At 39.4% G+C, this 19,587-nt stretch overlaps 1 protein-coding gene across 4 annotated transcripts in view; it reads right to left on the reverse strand.

The window, feature by feature from the left end:
• Sorcs1 (sortilin related VPS10 domain containing receptor 1) overlaps nucleotides 1–19,587 on the reverse strand; it is a 508,764-nt gene that overhangs the window by 68,182 nt on the left and 420,995 nt on the right. For all 4 annotated transcript variants that reach the window (XM_028773166.1, XM_028773182.1, XM_028773180.1 and 1 more), the window contains exons 13-17: nucleotides 17,611–17,702; nucleotides 15,952–16,059; nucleotides 14,468–14,585; nucleotides 12,997–13,127; nucleotides 9,507–9,620 (exon numbers count right to left, since the gene is read on the reverse strand). In XM_028773166.1, the coding sequence (XP_028628999.1) occupies nucleotides 9,507–9,620; nucleotides 12,997–13,127; nucleotides 14,468–14,585; nucleotides 15,952–16,059; nucleotides 17,611–17,702 (563 nt within the window). The remainder of the gene's footprint in view (nucleotides 1–9,506; nucleotides 9,621–12,996; nucleotides 13,128–14,467; nucleotides 14,586–15,951; nucleotides 16,060–17,610; nucleotides 17,703–19,587) is intronic.

Here is a 19,587-nt window from a genome sequence, read left to right on the forward strand (position 1 = left end):
AGAGAGAGAGAGAGAGAGAGAGAGAGAGAGAGAGAGAGAGAGAGAGAGAAGCAAACAAACTTGAGTGCAGCCATTGGAAAAACGGTACCATTCTCTTATCAACAAAGATAGGAAGAAATTGATGGGCAAAGCCTTCTGTGATAATTATGCATCCTGGTGAGTTTAATTGCATCAAAGCTGCCTGCGTGTTTCAGCAGCAAAGCTTGGTGTACATGGGAGGTGGTCAGGCTTTTTAATCGCTTAGTATCTAAGCACACCTGGCCTTGGCAAGCCTGCTACAGAAGCCTAGGCACTCCATCACCACTGGCATCGTCAGACAGAGCCCTCCTTTTGTTTGCTGCAGCTCTAGCCAATCATCACTTCAGGCTTTCCCTAATCCTGTAGCTACAGGACTCTGCTTAAATCCAAAGCATGAATCCATCCCCCTGGGAATCTGCCACAGGGAAGCCTGTTGGTGATTTTTTTTAAAAAGCACTCATTAAAATCCATTCTGAAACCATTTTATTTCTTGGATGAAAATGGCATTGCATTAGCCCTACCAGACCTGTCCCTGAAATTTAGAAGAAAATTGTGCAGAAATACAGAGTTAATTTACTCAAGTAAGCACACACCTGCTTTTTGCATCACACAACGTTTCTATTTTCATCTCTGCAGCTGTCCCTGGGTCTGAGTTACATAAATGAATAATGCATTTAATATGTTATTAAATGGGGCTGCTACCTCCATAATAACAAGGCAACTTATGATTATGTTGGACCTGAGGTCTGGATATTACAGGGATGCATTTGGTTGGTAAAGCATTCTTCAATCTGCCAGAAAGAAAAGTGCTTTGTAATGACAAGGGAGTCTTTTCACAATTACTGCAAAGGAACCATTCTGTAAATGTGCCTTTGATATTGCCTGTGGCTTGTCAGTAGACAGGGCCTTATTACTCCAACAGCCTGGGTTCAGCATTCTCTTCTGTCGCATTTTGAGGCCTCCCCAACCTTCTCCTTTTTACAGATACTTTTTTTGATTTTGTTTTCTTTGCTGCCTACCAATCTTAAAAAAATGAAGCTCATATGTTTTCTTTGTGAAACTAAAACTAGAAAGAAATGTTAAAAGCCACCTTATTCTGTAATTTTTCGATTTAATATTTGTCCTCTGAGAGCTTGGGTTGCTATTATTGGGACACAACGTTTATGGCCATTCACTCTGTAGTATGATGACTTTACTGCTTAATATTGGCAGATCTCAATGTCTTCATTTTTAAAATTTACTTTTAACTGATAGAAAAGTGAATACTTATGGAACTAATCTTATGCTTTGATCTGTGTAGATATGGTAGAAAGATAATCAAGGTAATTTCTGTGTCCAGTATTTCATCAGCATGTTTAATCTTTTGTGGTAAGAATATTAAAACTGAGGTTCTTCTTGTCAATGTTTACATCCATTAAAAAAATGTTACTTTCGCCTTGATTCAGGGTAGTCTTTATACCCATTGAATTGTAGTGACTGAGGAGATGTAGTCCTAGCTGTATCAGGTGTTATGAAGAAATGGCAGCTGTGTGCTTGGTCCTAAACAAACCTTTGGAACCTCCCTGTAAGGCTCAAAGAACACTGTGAAAGAGGGAAGCAACGTAAAGGCTAGAAGATGGGGAGGACTGGAAAATGCTGTCAGCATCAAAATCCATCCACTGCATCGCTAACTGATGCTAGTGCAGAGGCCTGCACAGACTTGGGCCCTGCAACACTCAGGTATGCCTAGAAGAGGGACAGTGAGGACCCTAGCCCTCACTGATGAACTAACTGCCCCTGATAGATTTGGGGACAGAGAGAGAGAGCACCTTTGCTTTCCTACTGATGGTCCAATAGTCTCTAAAGGACAGGTACAGGTCCAACTCCGTGGTCAGTCACACAGAAGACGCTAGTTAAACGAAATGGGTCGCAAATAAAAAAACAAAGCTCATTCACTGGAGAGGGGACTTTTAGAGGTGGTGTGGGAGGGTTGGTAGGTATAGTATAGGGGAGAGAGGGCAAAAGGAGAGAGTATGTAAAATATATGTGTGTACAAAATTGTCAAAGAATAAAATTAATAAATAAAAACTTACTTCAAGTATATTTTATATAGTGTGTGTGTAATTGCTAACTATGGTCCGCATGCAATATCGTGGATCACAATAACTATTTTTTCTAGACTAATCAAAACTTGGGTCATTTGATTGACATTTGTTTCTTAGCTAGCCATCTATCTCCTGTTCTCCCATCCCCTGGTAAATACGTTTTGTTCTCAGTTGTTATGAAATCAAGTGTTTATAAGGCCACATGTGAAGGAGATCATATAGTGTGTGTGTTTTGGTGCCGGAATAACTGCATGTGGCATAACAGACTCTAGCTCCAGCCTTTTTCAAAATGATAGAGTTTCCCTCTCTTGAGAGAATTGGTAGTTTCTACGTAGCCCACATTTTGTTAACTAATTCATCTATTGATGAGTCCTTAGCTTGTTTCTATCTATATTTTCATCAGTTGTGAATTCAACTTAAACATCCATGAGAACAGTTTTCCCTATAGTACTCATGATGCCCTGATCCCATTTTCGTGTATCTTCAAAGTATTTGGGGAAATTTTTATAATTTGTGAAGGTACATAACCTGGCCCTAGGAAGTTCTAGTCTGAGAACTTGAGAGATCTGTTTGTTTTCATTTCAAAATTTCTCTGGTGATTTTTACTGGGTCATGGCTTAAAACTAGTGTTTTAAACCTAAATGGTTGAGTTTAAATTAAAGCTCTCAAAGACATAAATGTGAAAGTTTTAATTGTCCTCTCTAAATAGTTAGCATCTTTGCTTCTGATATAGAGACAATTACAGAATATTTTGGTAAAGTTCTGCAAGGATTAAATAAATAAGAAGTCATACTTTTAAAAGTCTTAGCACAGAGTCAGGGAAGATTGCTCAGTGGGTAAGAGTATTTGCTACAAGTGTGAAGACCTGAATCAGAATCTTAAGCACCCACGTAAAAGACAGGCAAGGAGGTCTTCCTACTCAATCTGCTACCCCACTGACTGGGGCTCCCAGACTGCTGGATCTGGGAACTCCTTACAGCTAGACTAGCTGTAATGGTGTGATTCCAGTTCAGTGCAGACCCTGTGCCAACGCAATAGGGAAGACAGCAGTAGAAGGGGGATGTTGATGCGTTGCTCTGGCCTCCAAGTGTATTTGCATGAGTAGATGCACTTGAACCTTGATATACAAGTGACACACATTAACACACACACACACACACACATACACACACACACACAGAGTAAGAGAGAGAGAGAGAAAGAGAGAGTGAGTGAGGGCTGTAGCAATACTGTTTTAGTACTTAAAATATAAAAATTAAAATTTTATATATTAAATATTATTTTTTTAAATGGAAGCCCTTATTGTTAAGTCCATCTTAAGATCAAATCCAATCGTGTCTATAATTTCATAAACCATTAAACACTTCTATTCAAGATATTTCAAATCAATCAATCAATCAATCAATCAATCAAGTTGAGGTTTAGAGTAAAGGTCCATTATCCAACCTCGCCTTGGTTTTCTAGCCCCAGCTCTTTCTGCTGTGCAGATTGCTTCTCATTCATGGCAGTGGGAGGGCTGCATGGCTCCTTTCTCTGTACTGTTCACTCAGAGCAGGATGCTCTCTCCTCCTGTCATAATGCAACTCATCCTTTAAACTTTCATGTCATGGGTTCCTGTGAACTTCTTTTCTTTCACAGTATTTCTCCCATGTAAGGACCAAGGTAGAACTATAGCTCTAGGTCCTCTTGTCTCCCAGGTGGGCTATGCTGTCACTGAACTATGATGCACTACAATTCCACACACAAGGAGAAAATTAAACACTTCCAATTTTGCATTGTACTTTGTGCCTTTGCTGGCAAGGGAAACACTGTTTTGTTGGGGTGACTTTAGACTCATTGCAGCATGGAAAAGAGACAGTATTAGGGACAGAAAAGCAAATGGATGCTAGAGCTGAAAAACGTGTATGAAGAAGGCTTGAAGTATCCCAGACCTTAGGAGGGTAGGTATGGAGTAGGAAAATGGCAATGTATCCATGCTCATGTCTGTCGATGGAAGGATCTCCATAATTACAGAGCATTTGCATTAGAGAGCTGTAGCTCCAGTAGCATTGCTTAGTCAACCCATGGCTGAAATTATTCATTTAACTCCCACATGCAGAGATACTGCTGGGAGAGAGTCAGGTGTGTGCCTAGACTCTCTATCTCTGTTAGTGCGGTATCTACTTGGTCTCAGGAAGGTAGACTTTCTTGGCAGCTATTGTCAGTAGCATACACAACCAAAAAAAAAAAAAAAAAAGAGGCCATTTGTGCTTTAATAGGAAGTAATATGGCAAGACTTTATCAATAGTGGACATCTGCTCACAGGTAACAGTGATCATGCAGAGCAGCTGCAGCATCTCTATTCAGAAAAAATGAGCTTCCCTGGATGACTAACCAGGTTTCTTAGGTTGGTGTTTGTTTCTTTGTTTTTTCAATGCAACGACTCTCAGGGGTTTTCCCTCACGTAAGTATTCAGACAGTAATTGAGGGCTTGAGATGTGCCATAGGCATCTAGGTGGACTGAGCTAATTTTACTTTGTATTAAACCAGACAAAAGCACAACTCAATTTGAATAGTGAATGCACACAGCTTCATTTCGAAGACAGATTTGATGAAATAATACATATGGTCACACTTAACTAAATGGCTTACTGGAAACAGTCTTGAGTGGGGCTCACCCAATCCACCATCGGAGTCAATTTGTACAACTAAATCTCATGTTTTCCTTCCCCTGGAGCATCAACAGATCAAGAAATTTTACTTCTGAATTACCTCAGCCAGTTAATGACATGCCAGTGATGAGAGCAGCCTTAAACAGCTACTACAGTAACTTTGCTTTAGATACCATGGAGAGGAGAGATAGATTATAAAATTGTCCAGGGTCACACAACGAAGAACTAGCAATGCCAGAGTGCCACAGCACCTGTCTGGGGAATCTCTAATCCCAGCATGATTGATGTGAATGGGAGCAAAAGTGTGAAGGGGTGGGTCTCCATAACAGTCACGTGCATCCTATCCATTTCCCAACTGCTATGCCATCCACGAAAAGATGGAACACCTTATCCAAGAGACCACTTCCCGGCAGGCAGGTAACAATGATTTTGTATCCACTGAGAAACTACAGGAGTCCTGGCTCTAAAACAGCTACATGGGCTCCTGCAGTGATCCGTCTGTAAATAATGCAGGTGATTTCCTTTCTGTGGACTTTCAACGCATGCAGCAATTTTAAGGCTAATTATTCTCCTTGATGCACACTGACAAATCTCAGAGTATAGATCAGACGGAACATCAGGATCCCCACAGGTCATCTGGAATAGTCAGGTGAGAAGAACTCATATTCCCCTAAAGTGAGCCTGGGAATAGACATTACATGGGAACAGTAGATTTCTCAAGGTCTGTGTCTGTGGCTAGTGGAGAGAGGATTATATTTTTAAACACCATGTTTTTAAAATATCTCTGTATATGGTAATAACATGGAAGATATTCCTTTACTTAATGTATATGTGATATCTTATTGATAGACCCACTAAATATTTTTATATAAATACTTATGTTATTTTAAGTGAGCATCTTGAAAAAATAGCTCTATTAAAGATTAAGCAACTAACCATGAACAACAGTGCTTGAATACTATTCCATGAGGGATTACTGGCTCCTGTAAAGAAACTCCCATGTACAGAGACTTCAACACACATTCTTTTGAACACGGCTAGAAATTCGTTCAACTTAATTACAAGAAGAAGTCTGTCCCTTAAGAAAGCTGCCTTGTTTTCATAGAACTAACTGACCTCATGTTTCCACTGTAATATAAAATAAGCAATGTCCTGGTTAATTTAGCAACTAAATTCACAGTTGGCTCCCTGGTTCCAAGCTGTTAAAACTCAACATATAAGAATAACCAAATAAGCTTGTGTAGTCACAACTTGAGATATATAAAGCCATTGCTGGATAGAAAAAAAAAGTGAAGGGGACAAGCAGGGGAGACTTTAGGGCTACCTTCTTATCTTCATATAATAAAAACAGAAATGGATGTGACTTTCTTTTTATTTGAGGCAAAGGAACTTGTTCGATAACCAGCCAAGCTAGTTGTCTGGCATAGACCGGGTAGAGGAATAGACACAGCTTCTGCTTTACAGTGAGTGGTATAATTTATAGATGAGAAACTGGGAAGTAGATTAAATATGTCACTGATACCGAGACAGCAAGTGGCCCTTAAAGGTCATGTATGCCTAGGCTAAACATTCACAATAAAAAAAAATAGTTTTTTTTTTCCTCTTTTAATCCCCTACTCTAGAGTGTGATCTTGTACCTTACAAAGTAATGACTATCTCTTGGATTTAGACTACATGTTCTCAATATAGTACCACATTTAATCACAAGCTAAATGCAAATGGGAAATTTCCATAGGTAAGAAGCTGAGGCACAAAGAAACAAACCACATGATCAAAACTGACAGGAAATAGCAGGACACATCACTTTTGAACTAAGTGAAAGTTCTTAGCCCAAAAGCTCACAATATCCGAGATACAACTCACAGACCACGCGAAGCTTATGAACAAGAAAGACCAAAGTGTGAGTGCTTTGGTCCTTCTTAGAAGGAATAATAAAATACTCATGGGGGCAAATATGGAGACAAATTGTGGGACAGAAACTGAAGGAGGGGCCATCCGGAGACTGATCCACCTGGATATCCATCTCTTGTGCAGTCACCAAAGACAGACGCTGGTGTGGATGCCAGGAAGTGCATGCTAACCAGAACCTGATATAGCTGTCTCCTTAGGTATCCCAGAGCCTGAAGTATACAGAGGAGGATGCTCACAGGTAACCATTGAACTGATCATGGGTTTCCCAATGGAGGAGTGAGAAAGAAGACTGAAGGAGCTGAAAGGGTTTGCAGCCCCATGGGGAAAGCAACAATAACAACAGACCAGAGCTCCCAGGGTCTAAACCACCAGCCTGGGAGCACATAGGGAGGGACCCATGGCTCCAGCTGTATATGTAGGGGTAGATGGCATTGTAGGGCATAGGTGGGAGAGGAAGTCCTTGGTCCAGTGAAGGCTGGATGCCCCAGTGTGGGAGAATTCGTAGGTAGGGAGGTGGGAGTGGGAGGGTGGGGCACATCCTCATAGAAGCAGGAGGAGGCGGATGGGATGGGGGTTACTTGGGGTGGGAGGAATGGGAAAAGGGGATCACATCTGAAATGTAAATAAAATATCCAATAAAAAAAGAAAAAGAAAAAGAAAAAAAAGTTCTTCAACTACATTCCACTCTCAGTTCCTCTTGGAGAAACACTGGTTCTTCCTCTTTGCTTGGATTCTGGCTGTGATAATATGTAAGAGTTGTGAGATCAAAAAGGGAAGGATACAGAGCAGAAAGATGCTGACAGGTTCCTCCATGTGTGAATGTCAGAAATCCTGACATCAGTGAACCAAGAAAAGATGGAGGACATCTAGGTGCTGTTTTCAGTCATTTACTTCTTATTACAACTGTCTTTTCTAAATCCTGGCCATCAGCTACAGAAGAAATTGTGAGGCCCTTCACCTCTGCACAGTCAAGCTGATAAAAAAAAATGTTAGTATCTCCTCAAAATAACATTTTAATTGGGCATAGTAATAACCTATGCTGAAAATTTTCATTCTGGTGAAATGGGTGAACCTAGAAACACTGCTATATACCAAGACAAATATGCTGAGTCCAAAAGCTGACTGTTTATATCGCGAAGCATTTACAAATAAATAAATTAAGGAACCCAGAGTTTGCCGCATGCTTCTGGATGTACTCTCTGAGGTGCGGGGCTCAGTGGTTAGTTCATTAACCTTCACTGTGATTCACCTTTAGATAGAAGACCTCACTTGGTTCACCTTCTGCCTGTTTGTTTGCAACCATAATCTGGAACTTGACGAAACTTGAGATAGTGGGATGTCTAGGAAGCAAGAAGCAAGCAAGCAGGCTAATTTTATGGTCCTGAGCCTTTTGCATTTCACCCTGCTGATACAAGCTCCACCTTGGCAATGCATAGACAAGGGTTAAAGGTAGCATTGGATTGAGTCCCAACTTGGTTACTTAATTCTAAAGGCTTCGAAACAACAGTGTGGCTTTGTCCTCCAGACACTTGTGGCTCTTGCTAACAGGATCAGTCTTTTGGTTCATTGGGTATGAATTGATCTTTCTCAACTTCCTTTCCATTTCAGTTTCTCTCTGCAGAATCCACTGGGTTTTCAAGAGGATGGGAGTTACTTAAGATGACTCTTTAGTTTGCACGACTTCCCAGCAGTATGTGAGCAGAAACTGCTGTTTTCATCTTTGTGAGAGAAAAAATTGGCAATGCTTGATACATGAGCCTAAGAAGAGACCAGTTGGCTGAATGTAATTTCCTCTATAATCTAAAAGAAACACTTGCAATTAACAAAGGAAACCCTAATTATCTAGGAGTGATTTAACAACAAGGGTTGTGGTAGAGAATGTTAATTGTAGCTTTGTTTATAGCGGCATGAATAAAAAAAAACAGAGTTACCCAAATATCCATGAAAAAGGATAATTAAATCATCTTATATTATTTAAAAGAACAGAACATAAAAGGGATGAAAACAGCCTGATCTAGTCGGACCTATAAAGATGCATAAGATATGCTTTTAAGTGAAAAGGGCAAATTAAAGAAGGACATAGCTAATAGCAAATCATATAACAATATTATTCCAAACTGATTTTACGGATTTTTCTTGGAGCAGTTAATTGTTGGAAAAAGGCAAAGAAATGTTTGGAAGCCTACACAACACAGAGATCAGAGTTGTGTGCAAAATGGGTCCAGTACTGGAGTGATGAACTAAATTGGACTTTTAAATATATAAAACATACCTGTATATTTCTTCTGAAATTAACCATGTGAGCCGGAAAGCTTAAATGAATGTGCTTGAGAGATAGCATACTATGCAACCATGAGGAAGTACCAGACTTCAGATTCTCGGGGCATATGTGAAAAGCTAGGCAGAGTGGCAGTATAAATCCTTGAGGCAGATAAATCCCTAAAGCTCATTGGCCAACCAATATCAATGAAATGATGTGTTCTATATTCAGGGGGAAATCATGTCTCAGAATATTCCATTGAGAAACAATTGAGAAAGGCATCTGAATTCAACCCTGGCCTCCAAAGGACTGTACCCCTGGAACCTGGACATACACACATACTTTTTTCTGTCTTTCTCACACACATACAAACACACACACACACACACACACACACACATAACACACATTCTAAATGCTTAATGGCAACAATATAGTGACAAGAAACAACATTCTATCAAAAATTTTATTGTGTTATAAGAAAAAAAGTCGAGTGTATAATCAAAAGGAACCATGTCAGTGAGACATTTGCTCATCATCATCAAAGATTAGCCCCTGAAGCCTACTACCACAGAAACTCACCCAGTGCTGTTGAGATAGCTCTGTCCCAAGCTGCAGTCTTTTGACAGTGAGGATGGGTTGAACCAAAACGCTGGTAGGCATTGTCCGTTACTATGTCTCTCATAGCCATAGTCACTATTAGGGAAATACCCAAGATGAAACATTTACCAGGGGTCAAACTTATTCAGAACTACTTCATAGTAATTAACAACCAACTTCTAATCAGTCAATAAAATAAGCATTTCCTAAAACAACATCTTCTAAAAATTAAAGTTTTTCTCTATATTATCTATTACCCATGAAAATATCTTATAGAACCAACATTCCCATTTAAATGCCTTCAAGATAGGGGAGTGGCTTTGGTCTCGTGTAACGAGCAAGAGTAATTAGTAATGTGGCTGTGTTGGGCGCTTGAGTCTTAGTGAAAACAGCCATATGTGGTATGGTCCTCATTACCAGTGATGTCTTTCAGATGCTCTTCCAAAACATCTGGCTGTATCAAGTAGAGCGGAGCTAGGCTTCTCTGTGTACAAGCCATATGGTTCGGAGTTACAGCCAAAAAGAAAATGCCCTTCAGGAGTATCTCAAGCACTTCCCCAAGGAAAAGTTTTGTCCCAGAGGTTTGCACTGCCTGTTCGTAACAACTGCCTTAAATCTTGCCTCTGAATTGAAAATGCTCATTTTTTTCTCTCAGCCTCTATTCATTCTTGCTTCCAATGACCTCTGATATTCTTGGCTCCTGGGAGGTAAAACTGGGCACAGAAAGGGAAAACAAATTGTACCTCCACATGCACAGACAAATCACAGGCAGCAATGGGCAAGCATTAGTATAAATTGGCCCATCTTTGTAATAGAGGTGAGATGCTGGCACATCGTGGACATGGAAGGAGAAAGGGACTCAGTCTCAGAGGCCTGTCATCAGACAGCTGGAACTGCAAGTTCTGTACATACTCTCTGGATTAGGGCCTGGTTCAACCCAGCATGAGTAGAAAGACTACAGAATAGCCACTTCCAGAATTAGACAGTGTTCACTTCAAGAAAATACCCTACAAAAGCTGGAGAATGACACGGTGTCGCTTGGGAAATATCCAGGGAGCTTTGCTAACAAGAAACATCCAATGAGGATCTTTCATTAAACTCCTGTCAGGTAAGACTATAGAAAATCCATCCTCTAAAGGAAGCCCAACAAGCACATTGTGAGCCTTCCAAAATATTTTCATCACCATTTAAGCAAGAAACCGAATAGTAGCACAACTTAAGACTCATTTTCTACTCTGTTCAGCCTGTGGGACTGGTAACAGACTCCAGTTACCAGTGGAATTCAAGGATCTAAACAAGACAGACATGGGGAAGAACAGGGACAGAAGCCTAGTTTATTTCCTTATCTTATATTCCTTTTTAACAAAACCAAAATATTGTCTTACGTATTCAAAGAGAAAAATGTTTTCATGAAAAAGGCAGAATTTTGGGGTATCTCACCCTACATTTTCTCTTACAATTCCTTCTAGAGGATATTTTTGTTCTGTATGAAGAATGGCAACTTCATAGTGCCGTAGCTCTTCCAGTAATGTAACATGCCAACTTCCTTTGTAAATTCTCATTCAGTATAGTAAATGATCAAGATTAGGCTTCAGAAAGAGGGGTGTGATGGATGACTTAAAATCTCAAGGTAGACGAAACCACAAACCAAAGAGAACACATGGAGGGACTCATGGCTCCAGCTCATATGTAGCAGAGGATGGCCTTTTAGGGCATCAGTGAGAGGAGAGGTCCTTGGTCCTGTGAAGGCTCAATGCCCCAGGGCAGGGGAATGTTAGGGCAGGGAGGCAGGAGTGGGTGGGTGGTTGAGGGAATACCCTCATAGAAGCAAAGGGAAGAGGATAGGATAGGGAGCTTCGGGGGAGTAAACCATCAGCCTGGGAGCACATAGGGAAAGATCCATGGCTCCAGCTGTAGATGTAGGGGAGGATGGCACTGTCAGGCATAGGTGGCAGAGGAGGTCTTTGGTCCTGTGAAGGCTGGATGCCCCAGTGTGGGGGGAATTCATGGGTGGGGAGGTGGGAATGAGAGGGTGAGCGGGAACACATCCTCATAGAAGCAGGAGGAGGGGGAATGGAATAGGGGGTTCCTGGGTGCGAGAGAAATAGGGAAAGGGGATCACATCCGAACATCTGAAATGTAAATAAAATATCCAACAAAAAAAGTCTCAAGGTAAGTTTTCTTATGAATGTCTTCCTGGGTTTCAGTCCCAAGTGCAGGGTAGAGATAAAGTAGTTTTGTTGTTTCAGTTACATACCATTGAGAGAAGGGCAGATTGGGGAAGTTCCTGTGGAACTCCCTTAAGTTCTGTTATTACTGAAATTCTGATACACTCTATAAGCACAAAGAGCTAAAATGCTGGCTCTTGGTCTTTCTTGCTCACCAACAAGAGAAAGTAATGTTGGGCTACTTGTTTGACAACTGGCAGGCTTTCTTACCACCACTAATTCAGAGAACAGCTCTAATGGTCTGCCATTAGAGAAGAGGAACTATGCTATGGTCTGAAATTCATGTGTAGACTGTGTCTCACATAGGTCACTCATGTTTTGATGACACTATACATGTGACCTGTTATAGTCACACAGCAAAAAATCAAAGTAGTAAGAATGAATAATATATATAGTTTAAGTTTCAAGTTATTAACATTTACATAAATATGTATTAATTGCTTCCTACTCTGGAATAGATAAAAAAAAGAGGGAAAGAACAAAAGACTAATGGACTAATTTATAGTCTTCTTAAATATTTTTTCAGTTCCACCTGTACATTAAACACTACCCAAGAACAAGAGAAGAAGGGAAGAACATCACTGGCATCTCAATATAGATTTCTCCTTAGTACATTTCTGGAAGAACTCTACTGCTTACTGAGTTTAGTTGAACCCTCCCCTTGCCTCTTCTGCCTCTCGAGGCTAAACTAGCTCACTTATCACTCAGTTCAAAGGGTCAAATTGAGTCCACTCTTGCAATGTGTTTTTAAAAGTCAGTCAGGGCTCTCATAAACAGTTAGCCGACCATCACAGACTGGAAGTTTTCACAGGCAAAGGATTTATGCCTTTTGAGGTTATCATGCCTGTCAAGGATGCTCAATACTAGAAAGATTATATGGGACACATAAACATATTTGCTTTCTGAGAGCTCTAATTAGTGTTTTCCATGTTGCTATCTAAAGAAGCCTGAGACAGATCTGGCTTCTCCATTTTTCTAAAAATCCATAATCCCTACGAAGATAATTGTCAACCATCTTGTCGCCCTTTAAAATATAAACAAGAAAACACTGTTTTCTTTTGAAAGACACATTCAAATTGTTGATAAAAAACCATGATGTTGCCAAGAGAGAATTTTATAAAAAATTATAAGGTCCGCTACTTATCACTATGTTTGTTACCACTTTCTCAAACAGAAGCTTTTATTGAGGGCTTCATAGATGTCACATTACCGAACAGTTCTGTTGAATAACTATGGAAGCTCACCAGTCAAAGTCTGCCTCTGTACACACACAAGGCTCAGACTCCATTGCTCCTGCATACTTTCCTTGCATACACTTCCGCTCAGATTTTCGCTTCTTATATATCCTCTTGGCTCCCATGATGCATGCTTCCCCCTGGGAGGAGGCAAATATGCAAAACCAAGCACATAGATTATTCTTCTCCTACTGCAATGGAGTTTGGGGAGATATTCACAAACTTTAATATATATGATGCTTGAGAACTCAATTCATGCTATTAGCATTTCCCTTTTGATGTCTAATATGAAATATCAACACAGAGACAACCCCAATAAACAATGTATGTTTTTCTAATATTAGCTTTAACTTTTTATATATTAAGCATATCTTTCTTTGTCGATGTGTAAGGGATAGTGCGATGAAGGACACGTAGGAATGTAAGCTAAGTTCAGTCTTTTTCTAAGAAATAAATAGAAGTTTTGAGTGTCATGACACACAGGCATCGCAGAGAGAAACACGACAGTGATGTGAGAGAGCTTCCCATTGTTGAGCCTCTGAATCGAGTGGCTGCTCCTTGCTGATGTTGCACCCACTCTCAAACATAGCAGCTTTGTGATTGTGAAAAACTAGAGCAGAATTTTTTAAAATATATTATCCCCATCTTTACTGAAGAGGCTTGCTTTAACTGGCTTCACTTCACATCATGTATAAATACACTACCAAGTCAGAGTATGGAGTGTAAGATGTTTCACTGTCTCAATATAGTCATGACTTCTTAGAGGGTACATATACCATATCCTGTGAATAGACTGAAGATTGACTTCTGCTATGGAAAATCAAAAAGAGAAGCTCTCATCCAAGGATTTTTGATACGTGAAGAATACCAGAGTGATAAGGTAGGATGGTTTTATCAGCGATTTCACATTCTTATACCATGAGTATCTCAGAGGAGGCATGAGCTGCTGTACACTCCTAGGGAATCAAGGAAACGTGGAAGGACTTTTCTGGCATCGCTCACCCAGCACCAATTGACTATTTTACGCCTTATCTCTGTTTGCATTGCTCGTTGAAACTGAAGAACCGTCCCTCACTCAGCCTCTATCATGCGCCCTATGCCACACTCAGGCACATTATGTTTGTCTCTCAGTGCTGAGCTCCTGTTTCATTTTGAGGTATAAATCTAACTGAAGCACATTTGAATTTTTATCTTGTTATATCCTTGCATCAACAAAACAGAAAGAAATGGAAGTAACTTCACAACAGAATATAAGTGTTGTGTTTGCTTATGCTGTGAGATATAAAACGTGGAAGAATAATAAAATCGACATTGTGAACTTGAGAATTCCAGTTCTTTTGGGTTTTTTTTTTTTTTGGTTTTTCGAAATAGGATTTCTCTGTGTAGCCCAGGTGAGAACTCCAGTTCTTAAATCTTTAAGTAGCCACTTTTCCATAACACCCCTAAACCCAGGGTTTAGTGTCATTTCTCTAACTCTTACCTGACTATGTAACTGCCAGGGTCTATAGTCTTCTTCAGCACAGCGTCTATCAAAAATGGACTTGTAATCCACTTTGACCAGCTGCCATTCGGAACGGTGACTGAAGTGTCCAAACACTCTACAAGGTTTACAGTGGTAGATAGTCATGATCATGATTGTAAACACAACAACAGTATTAACAACAGCTTGGACTAAACTGTCTGCTGTGAAGATGGAATGCTACTAGCCACATCACACGGGTCACGTCTTCCAACGGTCCAGCCCATTTATGAAGACAATGTTCACACTGACTCCATTTTGCAGATGGATAAATTGAGGCTCAAAGATTTTTTAGTTGTTTTTACAACACAAAATAAGAAAATCATGTCACTAGCAATTGATAAAGCCAGGTACCAGAGTATTCGATTCAAAGCCACAGAATTCTTTAGAAAATGACTGAAGACATAACCACAAAGATTGTCTCCTAGGTGGTCCAACACAAACTTCTAGATTCTTTTGTTAATATATTTGGTCCCGTGGATTACATATTCTTTATCTTCTCATCAGGTCCTACAGAAAGTGGACCATAGGACCAAGTAATTACAACTGCTCTTATTTTGTGACTCCTGCTCTAGTGCAGATTTATTCAGTTAAGTAGAATTTAGTCACTAGCTATGAATGTGGATGAAGTCTACAGATAACCTTTTAGATCACCTTTATGTGAGGGAAACAGTATTTTGAAAATATAAAGATTGAATAAAAGCAAGCTACAAAGTAAGCTTCTAATCTAGGTGTCCTTGCATTGTACAAAGTGAACATGTGGCTACTGGCTATAATTGATTTTTCTTGTCTTTTTTCAGTGTTAAGTGAGAAGACTGAAATGTGTAGCAATTGTTTACTTTGATTATGAAATTTTTACTGGCTTCTGGATCAACTACTATAGAATTATCATCCCAGGTTTTCTATAGCCAATCTACTAAGAGAAGTGAATATCACAGTTTCTTTCGTATTGCAAACTCTAAGTTTTGAAATCCATGGTCAGTTGAGACATTAATCAAGTCTCTTGAGAATTCATGATCATTGCTTTTCAGACAAGAGTGAGTCTAAATTCAGTTTTGCAAAGCTAATTCCTCTCACGGTTGCTTTAACATGCCTCACAGTTTGTATGGCAAAGAGCCAAAGGAAAATAAAATGTCATGGTCTTAAAGGTCTAGAATTTTCTACATATCCAGTTTGTACGCTATCATTACATTTTGAATATATATAGATTTATTTTCTCTTGAGACTATACTAAGGTCATAGCCCCTTTCCTACCATTCTTCAGCCTAGGCCTTCAAAAACGGCACCCATTCCTTTTCTTCTTTGCTAGAGGTTCTTGAGTTAGGATGTACGAACATTGCTAACAACTTCCAAACTAACAGAAACACATCCAGCAGGCTCAGCTGCAAAACATCTCTCTATGTTTGCTATGTCTCAGTAAGAAAGGATCACCCCAATAGACTTACGTCATGATTAGTGTCTCTTCTCCAGGCTCCCCCAGAACTCCATCCACAAAAAGTGGAATGGATGTAAAACTGTATTTGCTCCAAGATCTCCCTTCATCAAAACTCAACCTAGTGGCACAACAATTGAACAGTCATCAAATCTCAAAAGGAAAAGGTGTTATCTCTGGATAAGGAAAGATGTTTAGGTACCACTGAGAAAATAATAACAGATTGAGACTTCATTACAAATAAGCATACTTGATTATATCAAAAACCATGAACAGTGATACTTAATAATCAATGACCAGACACATTGAGGCAAAATTAAAGAAGAGTCATGTGAATTAGGAATAATCTAATGATAAAAAATAATTTAAATCATTTTAAGTTCTTATACCTCATGGGATTTCCCTCTAAGTCTATAATGTCTTATAGGCACTACTGGGCCAAGATAGCCTTACAGGTTGGACAAAATTGAACCAACCCATCTCTGAGTGATCAACTTATAAACTTGTAAAGTCCCACTTACATTACATGACTCCTGGCTGACCTCACTGAATGGAAGACTAGGCTGCTGGGGGCAAGAGAAGGCTGCGTTTCTGGTGGTCTGTTGTGCTATAGATACCTGTGTTCTCTTCAAAATCCACATGCTAAAAATTAAATCACTATGGTGTTAGGAAATGGATGCTTAGGGAGAAGTGAGAGCAAAAAAGTAGAGTCTCCAGGAGCTGGACAGTTGTCTTATAGAAAAGGTCTTGGACTGTCTGTCCTTTTTACCTTGTGGAAATACAGCAACAAGGCACCATTTAGGAATCTGAAAGAGGCTACTCAGCAGACATGGACTTGGTTAGCACTTTTATCTTGTGCTTCTAGCTCCCAAACCTATGAAATACATTTCTGTTGTTCAAGAGTTACCTTGTTCCTGGTGTTTGGAGCAGCCTGAGTACCTACTGAGACAGCTAAACAGGAGGGTACACTTCACTCTGTCTTTCTCTGCACATACTTTTCCTCAACATCCACCTTTGCTCATCTTTTGCAGTTTTCTCCTGAGGTTACTAATATAATTAAAGGTGGAAGGAAAATCAGGTTTTAAACTTTGCACAAGCTCAATATGCAGAGGACTACTTCTAAATATGGAGGAAGACGTTTACTGGAAAACCCTGTAGGTATTAGGCCTTGCACATCCCTCAGTACAAGACTCAGAAACAGGGGAAACAGAATAGGATAATGAACTGCAAGTGTCTGTGTGGGATTCACAAAGGGATAGAGTCCCCAGGAGTGGAACTGTCATCTTACAGAAAAGGCCTTAGACTGTTTGTCCTTTTTACCTTGTGGATATTTTTTTACCTTGTAGATACTAAGCTTCATGAAATGTTGTTTGGGATGAATGATTGCAAGTACTGTTGCTACTCAGTGATTATGGTAGTCTGTATATGGCCCTCCAGTGATGGTGCTGAAGAACTAAAAAAATACTACAGACATCATCACATTTAGAAACCACAATGCAGTTGTTCTCTTAGGAGCAGAAATGCTTGTCCATCCTTCTCGTTTGCCCTTGACTTCTTCTTTTCAAAAACAGGTCACAGTCTTATTTCAATATAACCATAGGATTCAGAGACTGGAGCTGATAAACATAAAGGATCATATGCATTTTTTTTCCTAAAGTGGAAGTGCCCTTACCAAAGGTGTCGGATTGGGAGAGATGTGTGTTTCATAGCAACCAGGACTCCACCTTGATCAAGGTACAAAATGCTGTGTTCTTCTTCAAAAATCTGCATGAGGGAAAGGAGAATACACAGGCATACATCACATCTGCACTTCGTGCTCAAGGTACACAAATCAGTCTACATAGGAAGATTAATATAGAAATAGGGCTCCCAAATCTTTAAGAAAATGTAGGCAACAAAAGAATGTTTTTCAACATGGGCTACATCTACTATTGATACTATATATAACAAATTTATCACTCTACAAAATAAATCTCAAGCATCAGCAGTACGTATTCATCCTTGTATTCTCTTATCTTTGTGGCAGTACTTACCAATTGCTATCTCTGAAGATTATATAAGAACACTGGGAAGCTATAAGGGAGTGTACACATCTAGATGGAAGGACACTTGGAGACAGTTTAGTACAACACCCTCATCTGCATATTAAGATATGGATGCACACATAGCCTTGGTAAAAGTAAGACTCACTGGACTGTACTGCCCTATGCAGATGTAATTGTCTAATTATCTCCAAATTCCCACAGTTGATCAAAGAAATGTTTTCTCCTTTGATTCATAGATGTTCTTCAAAGTGACAAACAATTCTAATCAAAATAAAATTGTCAACTTTGATTACCTATATCATATTTACTCTTTCATAAGAAGTGGACACAGAATTTAAAGTCAAATGGACACATTCAGTGTCTCTGAATTCTTCTATATAAAATAAATTCTGTGTTCTCAGTTAAAGTTCTACAATGGACTCATTGTAAGTTATGCTATAGACATAATTTCTCTCTCTTTATCCTTGTATGTGCATGTTCCTGTGCTTGCGTGCGTGCGTGCGTGCGTGTGTGTGTGTGTGTGTGTGTGTGTGTAATATGCAGGAGGTCAGAAGAGGGCATTGAACTTCTTGAAGGTGCAGTTACAGATGGCCATGAGTTTCTGAATATGGGTGCTGGGAACCAATCTTGAGCCCTTCAGAAATGCAGAAAGGAGCTTAACAACTCAGCTACCCTCTAGCCTCATTAATTCTTATTCCTAATAATAACCCTAGCCTGTAGTAAGAGAGAGTTTTATGTCTTGGTTAGTGTCAGGAAAAAGAACATGGCATCTTGACATTATTCTCCAAATGTTTCCTTATAATTGTCCATCTTCCTTCAAATCACCAAAATTACTTCTCTGTCATCTTTTGTCAAAATATGCAAGTACCATTAAAGTTAAAGAAAGAGCACCAGGCTATCACGTCCACCTCTCCTGTGAGCGAAGTGAGCTCGCCTTTCAAGCAAAGTGAGCTTATTGTTAAGTATGATCATCTGTGCATTAGATTTCAATTTACATTGCTAGTTATTGTATGATAATTAAGCACTGGAGGCTTATTAAAACATATTTATTGAGGTGTAACAGTCATACATTAGGCTTATACCTTGTTATGATAGCTAAACCTCATTAAATGCCTGTTTTATAAGCTGTTGAAATCTAATTTTCATTCAGAAGAGAGGCAGGAAGCAGTTAAGCTAAGTACATTGGTGTAAAGTGACTCCATTTGTATTCATTGAACAGATGCATTCTGATAGTTATGATTCTGTCATTGATACATGATATTTAAACATTTCAGAACACCACCTGGGTAATGGCTATTTTTGTTTCTCTTCAAAGCAAGAAGAGTTTATGTGTATAATTCACCATGCAGGATCCAAGTTTCTGATATGATAGATTCAGTGTTTCCACTTTCATTTACATGAAAACCCCTTACAACTTTATTGCAAATGTGTTTGTGAACGGACCCTTTATAAGAAATATCTTTATGAAAAGATAAAAGTATCAGCCTGCACAAACTTGGCTTGGTTCATTTCAAACTTGCATTAAAAAGAGAAAAAGAAACACATTACTCATGTCAGGATTTATGTAAGATGTCATCTTTAGGTTTCCAGATTTGAAATTAGAT

Source organism: Grammomys surdaster, unplaced genomic scaffold (assembly GCF_004785775.1).
Source record: "Grammomys surdaster isolate TR1022 unplaced genomic scaffold, NIH_TR_1.0 66, whole genome shotgun sequence".
In the NCBI taxonomy this organism is placed as follows: Eukaryota; Metazoa; Chordata; class Mammalia; order Rodentia; family Muridae; genus Grammomys; species Grammomys surdaster.